At 44.5% G+C, this 19,023-nt stretch overlaps 2 protein-coding genes across 9 annotated transcripts in view; one reads left to right on the forward strand and one right to left on the reverse strand.

Annotated features, from left to right (window-relative positions):
- F8A1 (coagulation factor VIII associated 1) overlaps window positions 1-18,378 on the reverse strand; it is a 92,472-nt gene extending 74,094 nt beyond the window's left edge. For 4 of the 5 annotated variants that reach the window (XM_032398731.1, XM_032398730.1, XM_032398729.1 and 1 more), the window contains exons 1-3: window positions 16,935-18,378; window positions 16,352-16,557; window positions 1,252-1,353 (exon numbers count right to left, since the gene is read on the reverse strand). In XM_032398731.1, the coding sequence (XP_032254622.1) occupies window positions 17,213-18,340 (1,128 nt within the window). In that variant the 5' untranslated portion in view covers window positions 18,341-18,378 and the 3' untranslated portion in view covers window positions 1,252-1,353; window positions 16,352-16,557; window positions 16,935-17,212. The remainder of the gene's footprint in view (window positions 1-1,251; window positions 1,354-16,351; window positions 16,558-16,934) is intronic. The other variant, XM_032398727.1, reaches the window with a different exon arrangement.
- F8 (coagulation factor VIII) overlaps window positions 1-19,023 on the forward strand; it is a 126,682-nt gene that overhangs the window by 90,269 nt on the left and 17,390 nt on the right. For all 4 annotated transcript variants that reach the window (XM_032398724.1, XM_032398722.1, XM_032398721.1 and 1 more), the window contains 7 exons: window positions 282-494; window positions 784-1,012; window positions 1,222-1,404; window positions 2,485-2,601; window positions 3,183-3,254; window positions 4,678-4,763; window positions 8,687-8,842. In XM_032398724.1, coding sequence (XP_032254615.1) covers window positions 282-494; window positions 784-1,012; window positions 1,222-1,404; window positions 2,485-2,601; window positions 3,183-3,254; window positions 4,678-4,763; window positions 8,687-8,842 — 1,056 coding nt within the window. The remainder of the gene's footprint in view (window positions 1-281; window positions 495-783; window positions 1,013-1,221; window positions 1,405-2,484; window positions 2,602-3,182; window positions 3,255-4,677; window positions 4,764-8,686; window positions 8,843-19,023) is intronic.

Consider the following 19,023-nt stretch of genomic DNA (forward strand, 5'->3'; position numbering starts at 1 on the left):
CTCAGGTCATGATCCCAGGGTCCTGGGATGGAGCCCCGCATCGGGCTTCCTGCTCAGCGGGCAGCCTGTTTCTCCCTCTCCCTCTGCCTGCTTGTGTTCTCTCTCTCAATCTCTCTCTCTGTCAAATAAATAAATAAAATCTTTTTAAAAAAATAATTTGGAAAAACTCAAAAATAGGCATTACTATTAGGGATGTGAACCCTAAGCCAAGGACTTTATATGATCCTAAAACATGATACTCGAATTCTTTTTTAAATTTTGTATTTAATTTTTCTCTGCAGGTAACCTTCAAAAACCAGGCCTCTCGTCCCTACTCCTTCTATTCTAGCCTTATTTCTTATGAGGAAGATCAGAGGCAAGGAGCAGAACCTAGAAGAAAGTTTGTCAACCCTAATGAAACCAAAATTTACTTTTGGACAGTGCAACATCATATGGCACCCACTAAAGATGAGTTTGACTGCAAAGCCTGGGCTTATTTTTCTGATGTTGATCTGGTAAGCAGGTGTACATTGCACTGGCCACTTACTGGTTTAAAAGAAATGGACTTCGTGTTATCTGCTAAGAATTTTGCTATTTATTGTGAGCTTAATGGGAAGCTTTCAATAGGAGAGGTGCCATCATTTTTGTGTTTGAGAACTATCACTCTGGAATCTACTAAACAGGAAGGATTGTACTATGGGAAGATAAGGAGTGGGTTAGAGTGGCATAAAAGATGATAAGAAATCTACGCTGGTTCATAGGTGAGGGACCTTATATTCATAGGATTGATGTCTTCTCTCTCAGGAAAAAGATGTGCACTCAGGCTTGATTGGACCCCTTCTGATCTGCCGCAGCAACACACTGAACCCTGTTCATGGGAGACAACTGACAGTGCAGGAATTTGCTCTGTTTTTCACTATTTTTGATGAGACTAAGAGCTGGTACTTCACTGAAAACCTGGAAAGGAACTGCAGAGCTCCCTGCAATATCCAGAAGGAGGATCCCACTCTTAAAGAAAATTACCGCTTCCATGGTAATATATCCCACTCCCAATTATTACTCAGTGTGGAATGAAGCATGCAGTACAACAAAGGAGCCTGGAGCCTGAGGCTTGGACATTGTATGAATTGAGCTTATATGTATGGGAGTGGAATCCTCATAGGAATCAATATTTTTTACTGGAGTAGAGGGAAAGAAACTTCTGTAACAGATTTCAACAGCCTTTTCTGTGTTCTCCTCCAGCAATCAATGGCTATGTGATGGATACACTACCTGGCTTAGTAATGGCTCAGGATCAAAAGATTCGATGGTATCTGCTCAGCATGGGCAGCAATGAAAACATCCATTCTATTCATTTCAGTGGACATGTGTTCACTGTACGGAAAAAAGAGGAATATAAAATGGCAGTCTACAACCTCTATCCAGGTATGAGCTAATTTGTGCTCTTTTTTTCTACCTACTGTACTTTAATTGGTCTAGGCACTGGGGAAGCAATCTGTGAACAAAGCACATAAAGTCCCTGATCTCAGATAACTTACTTTTTCAAGTAACTGTACCCTACAGAGACATAATAAATAAATTAGCCAATAAACATGATAATTTCAGATACAGATAATGTGCTATAAAGGAAATAGAACAGAAAAAAATGGATAATTAATGTTGTAGCACTTGCCTGGGAAAAGGGGATTTTCCCCCATCTCAAATCCCACACAGCACTAGTAGCTATCCAGAGTGATTTGTTTATGTCTGTAACCAGTATATTGATTAAGCACTACTCACAATATTGATCAAAACACAGCTTTATTTTAGCTTTCCACTGTCCCTTTAAAACAGGTTTAATAGTGGGAGCAAACTTCCCGTTTCTGTGTAAAAATTCCAATAAGTTCAGTGACTTTTCTGCTCACTCTTAAGTAATAAACACCCAGCAGTCACTTTACATCACAAATATAGTTCAAATCCAGAATTGCAATGTCCACTCCAAGATGTCTACACTGGGAAAGGGAGGTATGGTTGAGTCTTCTCTTCCTGTACCTGGCTGCTGCTTTGGTAAATGATAGGACAGTTCTTATCTACTTACAACTGGCACCTTTATTCTAGGTGGTCACTTGTGACTCATTCCTCAGCTTCTTGCTGCTGGGGTTACTTTAGCCCTGAAGGCAGCCCTGGTGGACTAGGTCCACGAGGACCTCACCCTGACTTCCTTTTCCCAGGGAGCTCACATCTGGTCGATGGGGGGAAAAAAAAAAAAACCTTTGGCTCTGAAAAACCCTGAGAGTGCAGTGGCTTTCTCCTGTCTCTCCCATTTCCCAGGGGTCAGGGCTGTCAGAACTCAATCCCCAGTACCTCCAAACTGGAGGGGTCACACAGCAAGCATTTTGGCTTTGAGGGGTCCAAGAGTGGAAGAACTGACTTAGGTAGATTTCCTTTGATGTTCTGCATAAACCAACGTATCTCATGCTTTTTCAGTAAAATGAAATAGTTTTTGTTCCTTTTGTTTTTGATAAGGTGTTTTTGAGACTGTGGAAATGCTACCATCCAAAGTTGGAATTTGGCGGATAGAATGCCTTATTGGCGAACACCTACAAGCTGGGATGAGCACTCTTTTTCTGGTGTACAGCAAAAGTAAGTAGCACTTCAGCCTATTTCTAAACGGCTTTCCTCCTTCCTAGGATGGCTGCTTTTGTCAAGAAATAAATACAAGCTCACAGTCATTAGCAAATCTACAACGAATATTGCTGGTAGAAATCAGCAGAGTCCTCAGAGAAGGGCAGATATGTTTGAAGCTTTGAACAGTTTGAACCTGAAGCTCTAAATATTTAACAAACTGGTGCTAAAAAGTAGCTTCATTCTCACAACTTTGTGAAGCTCCAAGATCTCCAAGAGCAAAATTTGAAACTGAATTTTGGTTCAGTTACCAAAGATAACTTACAAATATGGCTTGGAAGAGTTCAAGATTTAACCCTAAACAAGTAAGAGAACCACTGAGTTCTTCAGCTGCAGAATGTGGAAAGTTCTAGCACCTACCTATTAGAGTGAATTAAATGACATAGATAGTACAGTAAAATATTTAGTACAGTTCTCAGCAAATAGTAAACAATAAAAAATGTTGACCATTTTTTGTGTTCTCCCATTTTCATTGCCTTGCATTTGTGAAGCTGAATTTATGTACTGCTAGCTATCATGCTCCTCTCCTTTGATTTCAGAGTGTCAGACTCCACTGGGAATGGCTTCTGGACGCATTCGAGATTTTCAGATTACAGCTTCAGGACAATATGGTAAATACCATTATTTTGTCTCCAAAAACTGGGCTGATTATATCTTTTTTTATTTCTGTTGGAGAGATTTAGATAACCCATCCATCTCCATGCTTCTATTAATTTTACTCCGTAAGTGCCTCTTAAATCCATTTTCTCTTCTCTGATTCCTACTGTTCAAGCTACTATCATTTCTCATTACCACCTCCTTAAATGTCCTACCTGCATTCCCTAGTGCTCCCCTTGAGTCCATTGTCTTCAGTGTGGCAGGAAGCTACACTTTTCTATTAGCAGTGATAGTAAAGCTTGAATATGATCTATTGACAGTTCTCAAATATTGCTTTAGAGCAACAGTGAGCAAACTATGGCCTACAGGCCAAATCTAGCCCACCGCCTGTTTTTATATAGCCTTCAAACTAAGAATTATTTTTCTAGTTTTAAATGGGCAGAAGAAGAAGAAGAATGTCTCATGACATGTGAAAATTATGTGAAATTCAAATTTCAGTGTCTGTAAATAAAATCTTATATTGACACATACAGCTCTACAACAACAGCTGAAACCAGATGATCTGCAAAGCCTAAATTATTTACACTCTGGCCATTTACAGAAAAAGGCTTGTCAACCCCTGTTTTAGAGGGAACAAAATGCCCTTTTAAAACAAGGCCTGATGGGACACCTGGGTGGCTCAGTCAGTTAAACGTCTGCCTTCAGCTCAGGTCATGATCTCGGGGTCCTGGGACTGAGCCCCATGTCAGGCTCCCTGCTCAGCGGGGAGTCTGCTTCTCCCTCTGCCCCTCCCTCCTGCTCATGTGAGCTCTCTCTCTCAAATAAATAAAATCTTTAAAAAAAGAAAAGAAAAAGGCTTGAAAGTTATATGCCAAAATAGTATTATTTTTCTCTAGGCAAAAGGATGATTTTTTTTTAACTTTCATTTTTACTTATGTTTTATTTTTCATTTTCTAACTTTTCTACAAGGAACATACATTGTGTAATGAAGAAACAATGATAGCATTTTGTAGTACTGGTAACACATTCCAGTGGCACCTAATTAGAGGTGCTAACAATAAACGAAATTATTAAATTTAGAAAATAAAATACTATGCTTTATGCCTTTATCTTCTCTACACCTAGGCTTAGCCTTTCTCAAGAGAGCAATTTTAGGGGCACCTCGATGGCCCAGTCTGTTAACTGACTCTTGATTTCAGCTCAGATCATCATCTCAGGGTCCTGGGATCGAGCCCCATGTCGGGCTCCCTGCTCAGCAGGGAGTCTGCTTGTCCCTCTCCCTCTGCCCCTCCCCCACCCCATCCCCACTCATGTGCTCCCTTCCTCTCTCTCTCTCAAATAAATAAATAAAATCTTAAAGGAAGAGAGAGCAATTTTATTCCTAAGTGTCTAGGACCAACACAGCTGAATCTAATCTCTCTCCTTTCTTGGGCAAAGGACAGTGGGCCCCAAAGCTGGCCAGACTTCATTATTCCGGATCAATCAATGCCTGGAGCACCAAGGATCCCTTTTCCTGGATCAAGGTTAGAAAGTGCATCACATTCAATCGCAACATGTATTCCTCTTGCAAGCTCAAAACAAAAGTCATTTTTATCAAACTCCAGGTAACCAACAGGGAAAGAACTGAAGAATAGAATAGCTTCTGATTTGTACAAAAACAGTCAAGAATGAAGAATAGAGTATTTGGGAATAGAATCAAGTATGCTGATTTGTTTGTTAGTCCAATCCGGTAAACTAACTTGGAGCCAGTGACTGAAACAGTGTCTTTAGGCTTACTCAGTTTCTTTTTAAATGACTAAATATTTCAAATTTTCTCACTTTCCCATTTCCTCTAGAGCAGCGCTGTCCAGTAGAAATGTAATTCGAACCACAAATGCAAACCACATGTGTAATTTTATATTTCCTAGTAGCCACATTTAAAAAGAAACATGTGAAATTCATTTTAATGATATGTTTCATCCAACATATCCCAAGATTTTATCAAGTGAACATGGGGTCAGTCAGGGCTCTGGCCCCTTCAAGGGCATACATATGGGGACTTGTGGGTCCCTTCCATGCTCCATGAGAGCTGAGAGTAGTGTAGAAGTGCCAGCTCAGCCTCTCGGCCTAACTGCAAGAGTTGTTCCCTCTAGAGCCCGAACGTGCCTCCCACCTCTGGTACTTACAGCCCGAAGAGGGGTACTGCAGACACGTTTTACCACCTACTTTCCCCACCTCTGTCCACTTTTCATTGTGCACCAGCTTTCTTTCCTCTTCTGAGTTGACCAAAGACATTCCCCTACGTATTTTCCTCCTTTGCAAGATTGCATCTACTCCTCTATTTTCTCTTGAGGTTAAAATAATAAACAAGAATCAGGGAAAGATAAACCAATGTCCCATCAGCTCACCTTATTTGGTTTGTTTCTTTGTGAAGCTGCCAAACCACATTTTCTACCTTGTATTTCTCTGGTTTTCACTTTCAACCTTACATGTATCCCTGGGTAGTGGACACTGTCATCTACTTGGGTGCCCTGCATCTGTCATTCCATTTATTTATTTATTGTGATAGCATTGTCATTTCCATTTGGGGAATTCTATCTCCCTCACTGGATACAACCTAATGAGACTAGTAAATAGAGTGCCTTTTCCATGCCTAGCCAAAGAACCTGAGTAATACACCCTGTTAAGTTTCCACTTACTAGATTTGGCCCATTGTTCCAGCTTGTCAAGCTTCTGTCTCCCAAAGAATTTCTTAGTCTTCCCAGTTTCACATAATCTACTGCTTGATCAGTAAACGTTTTTATACTTTAGCAAATTCATGATCAAAATACTGAAGTAGACAGGGCTTCCTTACTGTGTGCTTTAAACAAGCCCAAGCTATCAGATCCTTACCACACTGTTATTATCATCCTCATTTCAGATAAGAAAGCTGAAGCAAAGAAAAGTAACTTGCCCCAAGTCATACAGCCAATAAGTGGCTGGGCCAAACTTCAAACTGTGATAGTTGGGCTCCAGAGGCCTAATTTGTAATCATTATACTATACTGTTTCTAGAATGCTCCCTTTAGGTTTATAATCATCTATTAACTGCCACAGTTTGCTTTTGGTAATTGAACCAGTTACAAATCCACCTAGTTGTATTATCACCCAATCTGTATTAAATCACCTCATCCTCAAGGTGTTTTTTACCATCTGTCCTACTAAAGCCCAGGTATACATTTTCTTGATCTGGTAACTTTATAAAGTAAATACCCCAGACAAAGAATTGTGGTGACTTAACAAAAAAAAGAAAGAAATGGTTTTTAGGGGGCCAGGGAGGCAATCAGAGATGTCTAGCTGCAATGTTTATATTTGTACACTGAGTGACTCATTATTGCTTTGCGTACTTCCTTGTAGAGAGATATGTCTTGTCACAGTCAAATACATGGCTGGATACACAGGTGAAAGTGTTGACTCTGTAATTGCCAAATTCCTCCAAGTTTCCAATTATAATATAGACAAGGCACAACAACAAGATGAAGTAGATAAGATTGGCAGTTTGCCAAGAATTCATCAGTTACAGAATGTAGGTGAAAAAGGTGGCTGGCCAGACTTTATTAAAACTGCTAGGGGCGCCTGGGTGGCTCAGTCGTTAAGTGTCTGCCTTCAGCTCAGGTCATGATCCCAGGGTCCTGGGATCGAGCCCCGCATCGGGCTCCCTGCTCGGCAGGAAGCCTGCTTCTCCCTCTCCCACTCCCCCTGCTTGTGTTCCCTCTCTCGCTGTGTCGCTCTCTGTCAAATAAATAAATAAAATCTTTAAAAAAATATTTTAAAAAAACTGCTAGAAAGTGCAATAGTCAGTGGTCCAAAAAAGACCTCTCATAGACTACATGAAGAAATAGTGTAAGTCAGTTCAACAAAAGTCATAATTTTTGCACCTGGTACTTTCAGTTGTTTATGCCACAATACCAAGAGGAAAAATGTAATATCTTCATTTGGGAGTATCATGTAATCTGGGCCAAGATAGTGCTGTAGCTTCTGAAGACCTTGCCACTCTCTGTTCTGTTACCCTGCTTCTTTTTCTCCTGTCCTTACCACTACTTGATGCTGTATATAAATAAAAACATATATATGATATGTAGTCTGTTTTTCCAAGTCAAATGTAAGTTCCATTAAGGCAGGGCTTTTTTCTTTTTTTCTTCTTCATGCTCTCTTCCCAGTACGTAGAGCAGTGCCTAGCACATAACAAGTACTCAAAATATATTCTTTGGATGGATGGATGGATGGACTGGTGGATAGATGGATGGAAGGAACTTACTGAAAGAGACAGTCATTAAGCTCAAGTGTTATTACCAATCCAATTTGGGTGTGCCAGGCATCTGTGACAAGTTAAGTTTGACTTGCTTGTTAGGGCAGTAACTGATGCCAAAATTCCTGTACTCGCTACTGCCTTGTAATGCTTTCGTGGTCCATGCTGTCTTTAAGAACCAATCATTTTGGGGGGATGGGGAAAGAAAAACAAATTCCTTACCACTCTACCATTATTCACTCATTCATTCCAAAACATTTGCTATGCATCGGTATTATACCAGATGCCATGTTAAATACTGGGGCTAGAAAAAATATAAAAGCTAACACTTACTAGGTGTTTAGTATGTGTCAGGCACTGAACTCAGCACATTACGTGTATTAACCCTTTAATCCTTTGCTTATAAACACCATTATTATTTCCACTTTACAGATAAAGAAATTGAGACACAGAGAGGTTAGGTGATTCAAACAGGTTCACTGCCTTAAGGATCTCAGTGTAACAAGGAAGGCAGATGAGGGAAGAAAGCTTTATAATATAGTACAATAATATGCTCTAATGAAGTTGTATACAAAGTGAAGTAGAAGCATAGAGAAAGCATTAAATTTGGGTGAGTCAGGAAAGACTAACCAGGAGAAATAGTTTCTGAACTAACACTTGAAGGAGGGACAACAGTTTATAGTGCTGATAGTGATGTTGGGAGGGGGACTGGCCTGGGGAGAGCAGAGGAAATTGGTTTTGACTAGGCTGAGGCTGAGGTGTAGGCAAAGCACTAGGTTATGTGGGTCCATATGTGCAGCACATTGATTTGAAAGTGGTCTGGTTTAAGATGGCGGAGGAGTAGGAGACCTGGATTTCATCTGGTCTCAGGAATTCAGCTGGATAGGGATCAAACCATTCTGAACACCTACAAACTCAACAGGAGATCAAAGAATAGCAACAACTCTCTGAACAGAAAAGCGACCACTTTCTGAAAGTGGTCTGGTTTGTTGGGAAGTAGCCTGGGAACCCACCACTAAGCACCTTTCCTTTTTTTTGTTCCTGTCATTTATCTCACCATTTCACACAAATCCAAGGTACTACTGAGCATATCTGTATTGATGTAGATCCTTCTTAAGCCAATAATTAATTTCAGAAGGTGGTATGTACATTTAAAATAAAGTGTTGTTTCAATTGGTAGGTGGATCTGTTGGCACCAATGATTATTCACAGCATCATGACCCAGGGTGCCCGTCAGAAGTTCTCCAGCCTCTACATCTCTCAGTTTATCATCATGTATAGTCTTGATGGAAAGAAGTGGCAGAGTTATCGAGGGAATTCCACTGGGACCTTAATGGTATGTAATTACTTCTTTCAAGAGAGTGCATGAATCTTTTAAAGAGCTTTTGACAAAGATTTCATATATGGGACAAACACTCCTAGCTTCCACAAACTTAATTCCAAAAAAGATTTTCAACTTATGGGCAAAAGAGTGATTATGGACATATGGATAAAAAGTAGCATCAAAGATCTCATAGATAATAGAAATGAAGAGATGTTCTGTTGACAGAAATATGTGATTAGGATTGAGTGGATTGATAACGTTATGGGTTTGCTTATGGATATTTTCAGTTTGAGATGATAGCAGGGCAATCACGTTGAATGTCCAGCAGGCAGGAGATTAAAGACTTGAATTTAGGGGGCAAAACCATGAATGGACGTGAAGATTTGTGTCTTCCACATAAAGGGATGGGTGAAACCTTGGGAAATGATCACAAGACGCTAAATTAAACAGGCTTGAAACCTTAGTATCATTGTCTACTCTTCCCTTATTTTCATGCCTCGCGATGAATTGGTCCACAAATCCAGCAATTCTTTCTCATATCTCTTCTGTTTCATTTTTACTGCTGTTAATATTGCCTTGATTCCTAACTAGTCATCTCCTGTTTCTGTTCTCTTCTCTAATAAAAGCTGCACATCATTTTTGGGATAATCATTTTATCAGCCCCCTGCTAAAACCTTTCAGTGTCTCCCTTTTCTCTTTAGAATAAAGTTCAAAGTCCTCAAATGGCCCTGGGCAAGATAACTCCTGTTTTCCCCTTTAGATCCATGGTCCTACTTCTCTACCCTGCTTCTTGTTCTGTGAGCCTGACCTGTGTGGAATACATCAACAGGCTACCTTATCCTCTAGCTTTTGGGAGCACTGGCAAGAGAGCAGAGGAAGGAAGGAGAGTAAGACCAAAACATTTATTCTTGGGGCACCTGGCTGGCTCAGTTGGTAGAGCATGGAACTCTTGATCTCGGGGCTGCGAGTTCAAGCCCCACGTTGGGGGTAGAGTTCACTTTAAAAAAAAAAAAAAAAAAAAAAATATATATATATATATATATATATATAAGATATTTATTCTCCTGGTGCCCTCCTTGTAGAGGATTTGGCTGTATCTCTCCACTGAAGGTCACTGCTCCCTTCAGAGTGGCTTTCTCTCTCTGGTCCAGTTACTATCACTGAGTACCAAACCACCCCAAAATTTAATGTCATAAAAACAACCATTCTGTTTTGTTCACGGATTCTATGGGTCAGGACTTTTAGCACAGTAGAGATAGTTAGCTGTGCTCCGCAATATCTAGGGCTCAGCTGGGAAGATTTGACAGCTGGGGGCTGGAATCATCTGGAAGCATCTTCACTTGCATGTCTGGTAGTTGGTGCTGACTAACCTAGCTAAGATAGCAGCTGGGGCTATTGACTGAAGCAACTCTATATGGCCTTCTATGAGATCTAAGCTTCTCAGACCATGACAGTTTCACACATCCACCCAGATTCAAGGGAAAGGGACATAGACCCCACTTCTCAGTGGGAGGAATGTAAGGAATTTGTGGTCATTTTTATAAACCACTATAAGAATCTACCTAATTTTCTCCTTTAAGATTTTGCTCTCACTCCTTCTTCCACCAGGCCTAGGGATGACAATACCCTGCCCCCACCTACCTACCTAGTACCTATATTAAACTTTTCTCAAATTATTATAATTTGAGTGTTCCTTGTTTCTTGTTCAAACTCAGTCTTATACAGTAATTAATGCCAGAATTAGTCCTAAGAAACATACCCTCAAAATGGAATTCTAGGATTAGATGGAATTCTAAGATTGGATGTTGGGTAATCCATGATATGTGCTGGTATCACAATTTCTCAGATTATCTATCACCAGTGATACTATGGGATGCGTTACAGATGGTGAGAAAGACATTGGGAGACTCAATTGACAGGGGCATTTAGTCACTATAGCAAGAACTGTAGCATCAGCTGATTGTAGAGTGACCTGTCAACCTTTTATAGCCCTTCCTTTTATGGCATACAAAGGGGAAAATAAATTACATGTTATGAATATACACAAGAACACCCATGAACATACATGGAGAATCAGGACACATCCGTGGAGCTCTAAAAGGAGTCTTCCATATCCTGTGCTTGTAGACAAATACTTAGACTTGAGACCAAGTCTAAGGTCTGAGCATATGAATTGCAGACTTGCAGTGACAATTTAACGGTCCACCCCATCAGCTCTCCTATGCTAAGGTAAGGGTACCGGTGGAAAAAAGTGGAACTCTGAGACCTGGGATGGGTACATTTACACAGACATGGATGAGGCTGAGAACAGCCAAGCTCCAAGTCCCCCTGAATCTCCGTGCCTGAGGAGGCAGCCTTCCCCAAGTCTCCGAGGCAGTCATCTTTTCTCTGCATAAAAGTCTTTCAGTGACTGCACCTGGAATGGTTGCCTCACGAGGCAGTGTCTAGTCCCCTTAGGGCCCCTGTTTGGCTACTATAAAAGGCAGAGGAGTCATGGGGAAATGACAGATATCACAAATGTTAGTCAGGTGGTGATAACAAAAACTTTGCAATTCCAGAGGTGGTATCTTCCCTGGAGCAAATTAACACAGCACTAGGCACCTGATATGGATGGAACAACTGACCTAGAAACTGCTTTTTCCTTCATTCCCATTGATAAGCAAAGTCAGAATAGATTTGCATTCACGAGGTGGGAACAAGAGTATTCACTTTACTATTCGTGTCTCAGGACAATGCCAGCTCCCTTGTTCTTTGTTGTACTACAGACCCAAGGGACTCCAAACATCTTGACATCCCACGGAATACCATACTGGTCCATTATATTGATAACGTTATGCTGGCAGGTCCTGGCAAACAGGAAATAGCAGTCACCCTGAATGCTTTTGTGATTAATATGCATAAATACACACACAGAGAGACACTATATAGACATATATATAAAACAAAGAAGCCTATCTTTTCTTGACTTTACTGTGAATGGATCCCATATTTCACTGTTTGATGTTCACTGTTTCAAACAAACACTTTTTATCACAAAGTTGCTTTCTACTTCTGTTTTACTTAGAATGGCTACAGAGTTTCATCAAATGTTTCAGCATCTTTGATCACACTCAGTGGTGTGCTGGCGAATGTTAAACAGCTGGTGCTGCAGCACACGGAGGGGGGAGGGGGGAGGAGGGGGGGGTGGTTTCCATGATGTAAAGATTCCCATCAGACCTGATTTCAAGCTGCTGATGTAATGTCACTGAATGCAGAGATAGATAGAATTTTTCTATCTATACTAATCAGTAAAATTGGTTTACCTTTTTCAGGATCTCTATTTATGAGGTTTTGGCATGAGAGTTATATTAAACTTGAAAATAAAGTAGAAAAGCTTCCATCTTTTCCCATTAACTTATTGATCTAGAATAGCCTCATTAATGTAGTAATCATGTGTTTAATCAAAGTTAGGTGGAAATGCCACTGAGCTTTGTGCCTCACTTAGTGCTAGATGCTTGGCTGTCTTTTCCATTCCTTATCTGAATACTGTTGTTCTCATTTTCTATGACCCGTAGCTAATTGCTGTGAATGTATACATTCGAGTTCTGTCTCCTTGCATATGCCACAGAACCACATCTACATACACACATATTTCTTTCTTTACCAGAGTGGGTGTTTGTCTATTCTGTTGGATTTTCAAAGAATCAACTCTTGGTCTTAAAATCAAACATAGATTTGAGGTTGTTTGTTTTTTAAAGATTTTATTTTTATTTTTATTTTTTGGAGAGACTGAGAGCATGAGCAGGAAGGAGAGGGAGAGAGACTCTAAAGCACACTCTGTGCTGAGTGCTGAGCACAGAGCACCGATTGGGTCTTGATCCTGCGACCCCGAGATCATGACCTGAGCCGAAACCAAGAGTCAGGTGCTTAACTGACTGAGCCACCCAGGTGCCCCTGAAGCTGTTTTCTAATGCATTAATTTCTGTTCAAAACTTTAAAAATTCTCTTTTACTTTCTTTTGGTTTTATTTTTTGTCTCCTAGAACCTGGAGTTGAATGGCTAGTTGATTTATTTTCAGTCTTTCTCATTCAATATGATAAAAGAGTTATTAATTACTCTCATGAAGGTCATTCATCTAACAAACAGCTACTGAGTAACTGCTATGTTCTGGGTTCTAGTAAATGGGATGGGTAAGCTAGAGCCCGTCTACGGGTTTGGACCACCACCGGCTTTTGTGTGGATTGTGAGTTAAGAATGATTTTTACAGGTTTAAAGCTGCAAAACAAAGATTATGCAATAGAGATCACTTGTGGCCTGAGAAGACTAAAATATTTCCATCTGGTCCCTTACAGAAAAAGTTTGCAGGCTGCTGGTCTAGTGTAATGGCAGTAGAGATGCCCAGGCAGTTACCATTAACCAGAACCCTTCCACCCCAGAGTGTGCCTAATGTGGAGATTTCTATCTTGGTCATCATCCTCCAGTGTAGCGATTCTCAAATGTTTTTATATATTTATTTCATTCACATACAAAATATTTTTCATCAGCAATATTTCCCATCACAGATGTCCCCCGTAAAGAGGGAGAGGGGAACCTTAAGGACCACTGCTTCACTGCCACCATTCTCAATAGTCTATAATAATGCAAATGTTAATTTTGATTTATCAGTGAACATTTCAGTGATGTGGCTCTTTCTCTCTGGTTTTCTGGTTAAAAAGAAAACTATTTTTAATGTCCTTTAAAAATATTTATTTTTGGTCATGTTAGAAATCAGTGTTGTTTTGACATTAAGTTGATAATTACCAAGTGATTTTGTCAAAGTCTGGGAAAATCGCTGAAATCTGGCCTTGGCCCAGCTATCTATGCTATGAAGTTTCTGAGGGAGATATATAAATGAGCCAATGGCAAATGAAAAACAACCTTGATGTTTTCTAAGATTATACTGGTATACCCAACACCGAGGTCTCTGGTAATCCCTCCCCCCCCACACACACACACACACCCCCACTTCCTCAATGCAAGGAATTTAGACCAGGCCTGAGGAGGCTTTCCCTTAAGCCCAAATCCAAATACTATCACAGTCACATATCATAACTCCTAAACATTCTTGTCGTTAATGATGTGGTTTGAAGTGCGGTTCGGTAGCCAATGGCCAAGAAAGAATTCCTGAGACTTTGTCAGTGCAAAAAAGGGTGGGTTTAATTATAGCACAGGGACAGGGACCTGTGGGCAAAAAGAGCTGCACTGGGGTTGTGAGGAGTGACTGATTATATTCCTATCCTGTGGAGGGGAGGGTGACATTAGGGTCCCAGGAAATTGAGTCTATAGGTTTCTGGAGGTCTAGCTATTGATAAGATTGCTTTTTTTCGTTTTTTATTTTAAATATTTTATTTATTTGGGAGGGAGAGAGAGCACGCATGGGCACAAGCAGGGGGAGCGGCAGGCAGAGGAGAGGAAGCAGCAGGCTCCGCGAGGAGCGGAGAGCCCGGAAGTGGGGCTTGATCCCAAGGCCCTGGGATCATGACCTGAGCCGAAGGCAGATGCTTCACCGACTGAGCCATCCAGGTGCCCCAAGATTGCTTTTTCTCTTATAAGTCATTAAGACAGTTGCAAAACTGATGGGAGATTCGTGTCATGCATGACTGTGATCTCTATCAGTTAACCATTTGTTTTTCCTCTTCCTTTGCTCTTGGGCAGCCAGGAGTGCCTGAGGAATGTCACACCTTTCCCCCCTGGGGGTGGGGGGGGGGGGGGGGGGGGGGGGGGGGGGGGTCGCAAAGTATTAGCTTGTGCTTTGCCCTCAGCACACCTTTTGCTCCCTCATCAATAAGACAGTAAGGCAGCGGGCCAGGCCCGTAGCCCAGGTTGAGAGGAGTATACTAAGAGAAGCAAAACCACAAAGGACCATGCACCCTAACCACTTTCTTTTTTAATTCCAATATAATTAATGTACAGTGTTATATTAGTTTCGGGTGTACACTTAGTGACTCCACACTTCTGTACATTACTCAGTGCTCATCACAGTAAGTGCACTCTTCATCCCCTTCACCTATGTCACCCATCCCCCCACCCACCTCCCCTCTGGTAACCATCAGTTTTTCTCTAGAGTTGAGAGTATGGTTTTTTGTCTCTTTGTTTTCTCTCATCCTTTGTTTCTTAAACTCCACATGAGTAAAATCATATGCCATTTGTCTTTCTCTGACTTATTAGCATTATATAGCCTTATACCTTCTAGATCCATCCACGTTGCAAATGGCAAGATTTCATTCTTTTCTATGGCTCAGAAATATTCCAATTTGTGTGTGTGTGTTCTTTATCCATTCATCTATGGATGGACACTCGGGCTGCTTCCATAATTTGGCTATTTTAAATAATGCTGCAATAAACATAGGGGTTCATCTATCTCTTTGAATTAGTTGTTTTCATTTTCTTTGGGTAAATACCCAGTAGTGCAATTACTTGATCATATGGTAATTCTATTTTTAACTTTTTGAGGTACCTCCATAGTGTTTTCCACAGCAGCCACACCAGCCGGCATTCCCACCAACAGTGCACGAGGGTACCTTTTTCTCCACATCCTCGCCAACACTTGTGGTTTCCTGTGTTTTTTTATTTTAGCCTTTCTGACAGATGTGAGGGGATCTCTCGTGGCGGTTTTGGCTTGCATTTCCCTGATGATGAATGCTGTTGAGCATCTTTTCACATGTCTGACACCCTACCCACTTTTTCAATAAGTTAGACTGAGCTTTTAGGGCTCTGAAAGACCCTTCCAGGCAGCCAAGTGAGAGCACAGGAATGGTGGCTGATTCTGTCTCACATGGGCCTCTCTTATATTCCCTTACCTATTGCTTCCACACTGTTGAAACAGAGGTAGTAAAGATGACCCTAGGGGCGCCTGGGTGGCTCAGTCGTTAAGCGTCTGCCTTCGGCTCCGGTCATGATCCCAGGGTCCTGGGATCGAGCCCCGCGTCGGGCTCCCTGCTCAGCGGGAAGCCTGCTTCTCCCTCTCCCACTCCCCCTGCTTGTGTTCCCTCTCTCGCTGTCTCTCTGTCAAATAAATAAATAAAATCTTTAAAAAAAAAAAAAGATGACCCTAAAAATCCCACCCATTTTGAGGCACTTGACTCACGGTGACAACCCTCCACATATCCCCCTCCCCGCCCCCCCCACCACCACACACTAAAGGCAAAACAGAAATCTACTGCTGAACCGTGTCCTCAAACCTCACCCCAAAAGATCAGTACTGTATACAAGTTCAGCGTAGAGGATGCATACTAACCCTAACCCTAACTGTAAAGAGAATACAATCGAATTTAAAAACGCCCAGTTTGTAACCTTTCATGTAACATTTGGACCAAAAAGCCTTGTAAATGTAATATTTTGAAATGGGATGCTTTCCTGCTCTTGGGGAACAGAGACACCGTCTAGCATACATATGACCGCACAGTACCAGAGAACCATGCTGATTTTACATATTTGAGTTAAGTAAGAGTCGCAGAGAGCTCCCTACCACAAAATAAAAGTTGTCACGCGGACGAGGCATACCTCTCAGAATAGAACCCAGAACCGGAACTGTGAATTCCAAGGCACATCAGACGCATTTGCATTAGAACACGCCCCCTCCCTTGCACCGGACACATTTGCATTGCAGCTGAGCAAGGTCCACATCGCAAAGGATCTCTGTAGCTTCACTGCGTGGCACAGCCTGAGTCCTGGGCTGTCAGTTTCAAATGAATGAATACATCATGGACCTGAAAGACAACCATCTGTTTTTCTACTTTCTGCTTCCTGATAGGTAGAGACGCTGTTCCCATGTTATAGATGGAAGGAAAGCTAAACCACAAGTTCGGAGCATCAGAATGGCTTTATTATGGACTTAGGGCTGTAGCCACAATGCTGTATGTAATCAGATCATTCCCACGCATACGTATGGGGCGGATGAAACAGAGGAGAACTTGGGTGGTCACATGGATAGACACTGATCTATGCCAAGAAATCAGATCAGGATAAAAATCATGTAGCTTAAGTACTTAGAGCTGTGCAAAATCAAATCCTCACTTTGCGACGAAGATGTGGGGGGGGGGGGGGGCGGGTGGAAGAAGAGGTAAGGGATAAAGGGGGTTCTTACTTGTATGTGGGCAGTTTTGGGGAAGAGAGCCATGTCCTCCACTGATTCTATCACGTTGCTGCTGTTTCCCTCCCACCGTCATGGAAATAAGTTTTTGGGATACAGGTAACGTCCGGTCAACTAAGTTCCTATGGAGGCAAGAGGAATAAGATAAACAAAGGTAGAACCGCCAGGATTCACGTCTTTTATTCCGCCGCCCGCCCCCGTCCGCCCCAAACGCCAGGGGAGGTGCACGAAGTTCTGTCACAAGCAGAAAGTCACTTAGTTAAGGTGATTCATCAGATGCCCTGTCCCGAGGGGGAGACGCTTTCCTGCAGAACGAGGTGAAGGAGGTGGTTCTGCTCAGCACTCAGCAGTGGCCACATCTCCACTTGCAGCGACTTGACGGCTTCTGTGTCCTTTTCGTGGGTAGCCATGACCAAGGACTGGAGCAGCAGGAACAGCTCCTCGGGAAGCTGGCCACTGCTCTCCTGCCCGTGGCTGTCGCAAGCCTCCCAGGAGTACTTCTCCAGGGTGTGGGCGTGCTCCGGCAGGAGCTTGGCGGGCGGCGGCTGCAGGAGCAGCAGCAGCAACACGCGGGACACCTCGCAGCGGACCAACACATCCGAGAAGGCTCCCAGCGCGGCGGGAGAGGGCGCGCCGGGCGCGGAGCCGGCGCTCGGAGGGAGCAGCGCGGCGGGCAGGGCCGGGGCCGCGCCGGGGCCCACCTGCTGCCCTGGCAGCGGCGGCGGCGGCGGCGGCGGCGGCGGCTGCACCGGGTGGCTGCCGTGCTCCCGCGCCAGGCGCTGCATGCGCGTGAAGACCGCCAGGGCACCGTTGTAGTCCCGCGCCAGCAGCTGGCAGGAGGCGGCGTCGCCAAGAGACTGCAGCGCGGCCAGGGGCAGCTGCGGCAGCTGCAGCTGGGCGGCGCGCTGGAAGTGGCCGGCGGCGGCGGCCGGCTGGCCCAGGTCGCGCAGGGCGGCGGCCAGCTCGAGGCAGAGGGCGGCGGCGGCGGCCGGCTGGCCCAACTCGAGGTGCAGGCGCACGGCGGCGCCCAGAGCGCTGGCCGCGGCCTGCAGCGGCTCCCCGTAGGCTGCCGGGCAGACGAGTCGCTGGCGCGCGTCGCGCTCCTGCCGCAGGAAGAGTCGGGCGGCCTCGGTCAGCGCCAGCGCCTCCCCAGGCCCGTGGAAGAGCGCCTGCTGGCAGCGCGCCACCGCCAGCTGGCACCAGGCCGCGTAGGGCAGGCACTCCTGGGCACGCAGCTCGCGGCCCAACTGGCCAAACTGCTCGCCCGCCTCCGCCACGTTCGGCTTCCGCAGGAACCGCTTCTTCAGCTTGCTGGACACCTGGCGGTAGCGGGCCAGGAAATCCCCAGCCTCGGACCCGGGGCCCGCACCGCCACCCAGGCCGGCGGCGGACGACGCCATGTTCGCCGCCCTCGCGCTGACGCAGGCCGTCGGACGTGGCGGCGCCTGTAGCGACGTGCCTTGCGTCCCGCCGGCCCGGGCTGGCTGCGCGACCGCGCGCGCTCGCGGAGCCCGCGCGCGCCGGTGCCCTGGGGGATGGGCAGACGCGGGGGATCCGCGGCCGGAGACCTCGCGGGGCGCCCGTTGTCTATGGAAATCGTGGGTCCTGGGGCGGGGCCTGGCCAGGTGCCCGCTGTTGCCAGGCGACAGCCTGCTCACCCAGGTTGCTACTCCAGGCGGCTCCTAGCGTCCGGAACCGGAACCCGAGGAAAACTCAACTCGCGATCCCGCGTGGCCCGAAAGCCAAGTTTGCACGTTTCATGATTGCCAGCCACCCCCCCCCGCCCGTCCTCAACCTTCCAAAGCCCCTGCCCCACTAGAGCCCAGGCCAACAGGTCTGCCCACCCCTCCGTCCCGCACCCGGGTTGCCGTTGCACGTGTTCACCCCTTCACGACGCCACGGTCACATGGTCTCTGAGCTCCAGCCCAAGGAACACCGTCCTTCCCGGGACCGTCCCGGGCTCCGACGTGCTCGGAGCCAAGGCGGGGAAGGCGGGGGGGGGGGCCTTCTGTGCCCCGGCCTCACCCCCCTCCCCACCGCAGCCAGCCTCTCCCACCCAGGGCCACCCCCTGCACTGTCCCCG

This window comes from Phoca vitulina, unplaced genomic scaffold (assembly GCF_004348235.1).
Source record: "Phoca vitulina isolate PV1807 unplaced genomic scaffold, GSC_HSeal_1.0 scaffold119, whole genome shotgun sequence".
Taxonomy (NCBI): Eukaryota; Metazoa; Chordata; class Mammalia; order Carnivora; family Phocidae; genus Phoca; species Phoca vitulina.